Raw genomic sequence first — 7,630 nt, 5'->3', positions numbered from 1 at the left:
TTTCCCTTCCTGGCAGAAAATAGGGTTGGGGAAGAAGAGGCTAGAGATGTTTATTCTGTTTCCAATGGGAGAGCGCCATTACTTTGTATTGTTTGTTACATTCTCCTATTTATGTTTTCTCTGATTTCTGTTTTGTTATTAATTGGATATATGGGGTTTCTTTGCCAATTGCTATGTGTGTTCATTGTGGAACTGGTATTTGGTGGGAAGGGAGAAAATCCCTGGATATAAAGCTTGGGGTCCTTCTGCCCCCAATTAGTGAATAGCAATCATAAGTTTGATTGAACCTGAAAACCATATTCCCTAAATAAATAATATTTAAGGAAGCAGATAGATATAATTCTAGCCCAATACCCCTTCCCTCTGCAGAGACCAGAGTGGCCAAGTTTCTGACCCCCCTCATGCTTGTCCTCCTGGTGGGAATTAAAGTCTCCCTTGGAGAAGAATGAGGGAAGAAAAGGCTGGAGATGTATATTCTGTGTCCCTTGGAGCTACTGAACAACACCCCATGCTACATGTGGGGGGCAGCCCTTACAACTTTAGGAAGGCTTTTTTTCTTTTTTTTTTTTTTTTTAGTGAGGCAATTGGGGTTGAGTGACCAGAGTCACACAGCTAGGAAGTGTTATGTGTCTGAGGCCAGATTTGAACTCAGGTCCTCCTGACTCTAGGGCCGGTGCTCTATGCACTGTGCCACCTAGTTGCCCCAGGAAGGCTTTTCTTACATCGAGTTGAAATCTGCCTTCCCACAACTTCCTTGAGCTTTCCTCAGTGACCAAGCAGAACAAAGTCTTCCTGTGCGGCTAGGTGGCTCAATAAATAGATCACTGGGCCTAGAGTCAGGAAGGCCTAAGTTCAGATCTAACTTCAGATACCTACTAACTATGTAACCCTGGGAAGTTTGCTTAACCCATTTGCCTCAGTTTTCTTAGTTGTAAAATGAGTATATGAAATGCTATTATTAGCACCTCCCTCCCAGGGTTGTTATGAGGAGCAAATGAGATTATATTTCTATATGTGCTGCCTGGCACATAACAGGTGCTTAATAAATGTGTTCTTCCTTACTTCCCATCTTCCAATATTTGAAGATAACAATCATGTCTACTTTGTGCTCTTCTTTTTCCCATGTCCCCTCCTCCAGCCTGGTGACCCACTTCTGGATACATTTCAGTTTGTTCAGTATATCTCCTAAATTATGAAATCCCAAACAGAGCACAATATTTTGAATCTGGTATATCCAAGGAAAAGGAGAGCAGTCTAGTACCTCCCTCATTCTGGCTATTGCTTCTATTAATGTAATGCAACCTAAAGTATTAATTAACCTTTTTGGTCATCACATCATACTGCTGGCTCTGATTGTATTTACCTTACATTTCCTAGAATTTTTTTCATTATTGAAAAAATTGAATTTAGCTCTTCTCCCTCCAGCTCCCAATGCAAACTTTTACTTTGAACTTTTTAAACCAAGTGTAAGACTTTACATTGATCCCCAAGGAATTTCATCTTGTTAGCTTCAGCCCATTGGTCTAGCTTGTTGAGATTTTTTTTGTATCCCAACTGTTATCCAACACATTATTAGCTACCTTTTCCTGTGAGCCAATGCCCAGACTTGGGCTATCTTTCCTATTATAGGGACCATGCAGCAGAGCCAAGTGAACTGGTAGGATTTTAAAGGTTGGTGTGCAATATGGTTCCCAATCAGGGGTAATTCAGCTTATGAGGGTGAATTGGATCAAAGCCAGAAGAGGATAGGAGGGTTTGCATTGCATCATAGTGGAGTTGGGAGTTGGAAATGGCGGGACCAACAAACTGGAAGTTCATATGTTTCCAGGGGGAGTGTACCATGGATTTCAGAGTTTTGAAAAAGCATCATTTGTATAGAATGGAAAACATTTTTTAAAGCAACCAATCACCGTCTGTTTGAGTAGTTTTGTCAACTTGTAGGTCAAATCAGAGAGTTGTGTGGAAATGTCATAAACACTTTATGTCTATGTTGTCTCTTTGAACAATAGAACATAAGTTCCTTGCAGGCACTGAGTGTTTCTTTTTTATCTTTGCACCCCCAGAATCTAGCATAGTGCCTGGCAAATAGTAGGTACTTAATATTTGATTGTTGGATTGAACAATAAAAAAACTTGCATGTCTGCTGTGTTTCCACATGTATTTTTTTTAAATGCTGCCAGTGGTATCTTCCTCTAAAGCTTCATCATGTAATGGAGGGGGCTGTGAGTTTTCAAAGACTATATATAGCAATGGAGGCAAACTCTGGGAAAAGCTTAAACAAGCTGGAAAGGCTTCAGAAGTATGTGAGTGGCAAAAGATTTTATAGGTATGTGTGTATAGCATATATATCTATACACACACATATATAGCTAGCTGGATATCCTATAGGTATAGATGTATTTCTGTATCTTCCTCCCTTCTTCTCTCCTTCCCAACTTCCTTTTTTCCATTGTTTTCATTTTTTTTTTCATAAAACACTCTATCATCTTCTATTTGATTTGTGTTAGGGGTAGAGTGAGTGAGCGTGTGTGTGTGTGTATAAAACTCCTACAAAGACTAGCCTACTTAAGGGAAAAGGGGATCCTCTTCAGAAGGTTGGTCACCAGTTGACTTTTTTTTTCCTTTAGTCACAGCACTTCATGAAGACCTATTCTCTAAGGTAGAGAGGGGATATGATTGGCAGAGGGAATACCTATGCTGGTGGATTCGTTGATTGTTTAGAGTCTTTTTATGAAATATCTTGGCATAGGAATTGGTTTATGTACCAAGATAAGGAAAGGTTGGCCCATGAGCTAATTGAATCATGCAAATACCAATGAAGCCATTGTAGAGATTCTTACAGGCAAGTCACAAGCCCACATTAGGAAAACAGTTCAGAGAATAATCTATTTTATAAAGTTTACTCTCACAGAATAACTGCTTAGAGATTAATGGTAACAGTGGTTCTTCATCTGGCTTTGCCTAGATACACTAACTGAAATAGTCAAACAGTTCTATTTATCATAGACAATTTACTGCAACTGATTAACATTAATCTGATTTCCTGTGAGTCAATTTCCTTGAGATATAGTAACTAGGCCAATTACCTGTTATTGACCTCTCTTCTATTATAAAGATTTAGAAGTCAGCAACAGGAATGTATATGTGAGTTCTAAACATTTTAAAAGAAATATAATTTAAAATCTAATTAGTTTTTAGTTGATTTTATATTTCATAAGATTTAATAAAGTCAGCTTAAAAGAAAATATGTGGGGCTTTGTTGGTAATGGTCTTTTTTTTTTCAATGACACCAAATACTTTTCTTTTTCAGATTTTTATACTTGACACTGCCTGCTCTTAAACAGTCTATCATCACTAGACTGACCACACTGAAGAGACAAAGCTGGAGAGACCATGGTTAAATCTTTAAAACTAGAGGCAAGCTTGGTGTAATGGAAAGCTTACAGGTCTGAGTTAGGAAACCTAGCTCCTACTTTTGACTCTATCAAAAATCAGTAAGTCATTGAATCTTTCCCTGACTCAGTTTCTTTATTTATACAGTGAGGTCATTAGATCAGATAATTGCTAAGCTTTACTAGTCTACAATATTCTCTATATACTTATGTCCCCCATTAGAACGTAAGTTCTTTTTGAGGTGAGAATTATATTTGTATACCCAGCACCTGGAACAACGCTGGCCCAGGATAGGCTCTTAAAAAGTACTCGTTGATTGATTATTTCAAAGTTGCTTGTAAGGTAAGAATCAGCCAATTACTCTTTGTATTTAAAAAGATGCATAATCCCCGTTAGGATAACTCTTCCCCATGTTTTGTGGATGACAGTAATTTCAGCTAATGGCTTCAAATTGAACAGTAAGAAATTATAGCAACATTTGTTCATGAAAGCAAAAAGTTTATTCATGTTTGAAACTACATATAACTACCACAAGGAAGACTTTTTCAATCCAGGGTGTAATCCAGTTAGAAAGTAACACGAAACATTTTTTTAATACATTAGAATCACTGCCACAAATTATTTCCATGACTCAATCAGGTTCAGAATCGCATACAATACAAAAGAGAAAAAGGATAGGGGGCCCCGTTACACAGGGTGAAATATACAGTACTGAATACTGAAATCTGTATGCATCACAATTTTTTTTTGCGTGGATTAGTAACAAGATGAAGAACATTCAAAATGTTTCTCAGTATTTACAACAGTTTCACTGATTCCATGTTAAATTAAGACCCAATGTTCCCACGTTAGGTTTTTTTTTTAAGTTGCAAATGCAACCCTGATTTTGTTTTTTGTTTTGGTGTGTGTGTGTGTGTGTGTGTGTGTGTGAAAAGATTATAATGTACATTACATTTCATGAAGGGAAACAAAGAGTTAATTACAAGATGCAAAAAGATAAGAAAGACAAACTACAGCGTGAGTATTGTTCAGAGGTAGTAAGTGAGCACTCTAAGCTACAGAACATGTTGAAATTCTATTGGTTTGTATGAGTTCGCATGAGGTAATAAAGCTGTGTTTTGATTGGTGAGATGTATAAATACTCTTTTGCTACACTATATACAACACTCCATATAACGGTGCCTTTTTGTTGCCAAGAGGAAGTAGCAAATCTTGACAAGTCAGTGTGCAGCGCCTGGCTCATACTGTAAAACCCCCAGATCTCAGCTTTCACAAAACTAAGCAGCAACCTCTTAGAACAATCTACATCCATGATTAAATTACAGAGTAGACTCTGGGCACTGATGCTTTCAGAGAGAGAAAAGATGCTACCAGTCTCTGATCAAATTATAAAGGAAGAGATCACAACAAAAATGTGACGAGGAAAAATTCTGAAACACAACCATCGTTTACTGCAATAACCGAACAGTCTCTTTATTCCAGCTTTCTAAGAAATATGAAAAGATGAAATATGATGGAACTCTGTGATTCAGTTCGGTTTTCTGATGGGAATATGCCCGAAGGTAAATTTCAGTGAGGTGTATGTATATCTGTGTCTGCTCCCACTATTGAGGTTAAACTTATATTGAATTTTTACTCTTAAGGTCAAGTAATTGGCAACTGTGAAACCATTCACGTGAAAACAATTGATAATAAATTAGAATAAAATAGCTACAGGGCTGTCAATAATGCTAAGTCTTGGCCTAATTGGATAAAGTGCTTTTTAATATTGTGTATTTTTAAGTATAAATACAAATGATTATGAATCCTTAAAAAACATGGTTCCCAAGTTCTCTAATAAGACAAGGTTTTACAGTAAAGCTGTAGATGGTGGGCTACCAAAAACGAAAACAAAAAAACAACTCTTTCCTTTTCCTCCTATTGCTCTGAATGCACTTATCAAAGCAGATCAGCTCAGGGAAAAAGTGTTGCTAGGAGATTAGTTAGAGGTATCAGAGTGCACACTTCCTGGGCCTTCAGTAGGGGAAGTCACAGAAGATGGAGTTGTTGCGTCTTGCCAGCCTCCATTAGCCTGGAATAGGAAACAAAGGTTCAGCTCATATACTTTCACATATTAATTTTGTTCCTACCACTGCCCAACCCCCTGCCAAGTTGGAAGCTTATACATTTGGAACTGGAAGGGACCTTAGAGTTAGCCCATGTAGGCCCTGTGACACGTTGGAGCAGGAAGTCACAAGGCTTAGAATAAAGAGACCTGGCTTCAGACCCTGCCATAGGCACTCACTCTTACTGGCTGAGTTCACTTGACCTCTCCTCTCAGACTCTATTTCCCCCCCTGTAAAATGTGAAGGATCACACTTGCCCTGCTTCTGCCTCATGGGGTTGTTGGGAGGAAGGCATATCATAAAGCCCTATTGAGATGTTAGCTGTTGTCATAGAGTAACACCCAGATTTTATGAATGAGGGTCCTGGGATTGAGACATTAAGTGATGAGTCTAACATCGGACAATAAGCAGTAGGATCTGACCCTGAGACCTGTGAATCAGATCTAGTGTTCATCCTGAGACACCAGTATCTTACATCAGCTGCTTTAGTAACAGGTATTTTCTGAAGCATTTGCTGGCAGGCAGGACTTTGTAGAATGTGGAATTATGTTGAGACCAGATGTCCACAAAACATGGCCATTCCACCATGTGATGATTTGGTGATAAACTAACAAGTTGGAGAAGGGACTCTGCCACACAACTGTCGGCAGGAATCCACCAGCTGCCAATTGTTGGTGGTTAGATTGCTGTTCAAAATAAAATAATTCTCAAAGAAATCTAAGAAGGAGTAGTAAGGAAAGCAAGCTTGTAGTGCAGCAAGACAAGCACTGGATTTAATCAAAATTTTAGATAGAACACTGGACCTGGGGTCAGGATGACCCGAGTTCAAATCTGGCCTCAGATACGTATAGCTAGCATGGCCCTGGGCAAGTCATTTAACCTTTGTCTACCTTAGTTTCCTCATCTGTAAAATGAAGATAAGAATAACACCAACCTCATTGGGTTGTTATGAGCGTAAATTGAGATAAAACTTGTAAAGCATTTTATAAACCCTAAAGTGCTATGCAAATGCTAACTATTATTATTATTATTATTATTAATTATTATGAAGATGATGATGATGCAGCTTGTGCTCAAAGCTTGCCTCTGCTGCTTACTACCTGGGTGACTTTGGGCGAGTCATTTTACCTCAATAGGCCTCAGTTTCTTCATGAGAAGGCTGGTTCAGATGACCCATAAAGCCCCTCTCTGCTCGTGTGGAAAAAAAAAAAGCACTAGATTTGGAGTTAGAAGATCTAGGTTCATATTCCAGTTCTTCGACTTCCTAACAGAGTGACCATGGGTAAATCACCTTTACCTTCTAAGACCTCATTTTCTAATGCAATAAAAGGGGGACAATTATACATGCTTTCTAGGCTAAACGTGAAGATCACATGAATTTGTGATCTATCAAGAGCTTTGTGAACTGTAAAGCACTATAAAAATGTGAGCTATTAATGAGAGCTTTAGCTTGGACAACATGTGAACAAAGCTCTGATCTCTAGGAAGCCTAAACTTCAAACCTAATTCCCCTTCCTATAGAAAAAGTTCAGCATCCTTTCTGGGCATGTCTGACAGCCACCCGCTATAACCTCTTGTGAATGTAGGCCAGAATTTCCCTCCAAATTGGATCCTCTAGAATAAAAATGCATGAACTGTGGAGAAACACACACCATTCAGATCTGTTTTCCAATTATCTATAAATGTAGCTCCCATTTTGGATGTTACTACATGTCTCCACATGCCGCTGGCCCTTCTTGCATCCAACCTGCATCAGCAATAACAGTGCTCAGAAACAAATTTGCCTTATGTCTTGGCCTATAGAGGCAATTGCTGAAATCAATGTCTGATCAAATTTCTGCTGTGGCAGACAGCTTGTCGCTACATATTTTTATGTCAGTCAAGAAGAGGGAGGTGCTGGGCTTATGAGTTGGGGAACACTGAGTGGAAGTGACGGGGCAGCCCTTTCTAGAGAGACAAGGGTGAGCCAGGCAGACTCCAAATGCTTAGGGCACAGACTAGCCTTTGCAACAACACTACCCCCAGAACACAGGCTTGCCAATGCACCAAAGGTTAGTAGGTACTAATACACTATAGGTGTGGCTTGCTACCAAAACAACCCCACTGCTCCAAATTCCAGTTTGCATATATTT

General features: G+C 38.9%; 1 protein-coding gene across 2 annotated transcripts in view; it reads right to left on the bottom strand.

Moving 5' to 3' along the window:
• Positions 1–3,906: 3,906 nt before the first annotated feature.
• LOC114047060 (pre-B-cell leukemia transcription factor 3) overlaps positions 3,907–7,630 on the bottom strand; it is a 300,024-nt gene continuing 296,300 nt past the window's right edge. The window contains exon 9 of one of the 2 annotated variants that reach the window (XM_027867750.1): positions 3,907–5,464. In XM_027867750.1, the coding sequence (XP_027723551.1) occupies positions 5,372–5,464 (93 nt within the window). In that variant the 3' untranslated portion in view covers positions 3,907–5,371. The remainder of the gene's footprint in view (positions 5,465–7,630) is intronic. The other variant, XM_027867752.1, reaches the window with a different exon arrangement.

This window comes from Vombatus ursinus, unplaced genomic scaffold (assembly GCF_900497805.2).
Source record: "Vombatus ursinus unplaced genomic scaffold, bare-nosed wombat genome assembly UNPS02014786.1, whole genome shotgun sequence".
In the NCBI taxonomy this organism is placed as follows: domain Eukaryota; kingdom Metazoa; phylum Chordata; class Mammalia; order Diprotodontia; family Vombatidae; genus Vombatus; species Vombatus ursinus.
The sequence above is the reverse complement of the archived record's forward strand: the minus strand, read 5'-3'. Positions and strand labels throughout refer to the sequence as shown.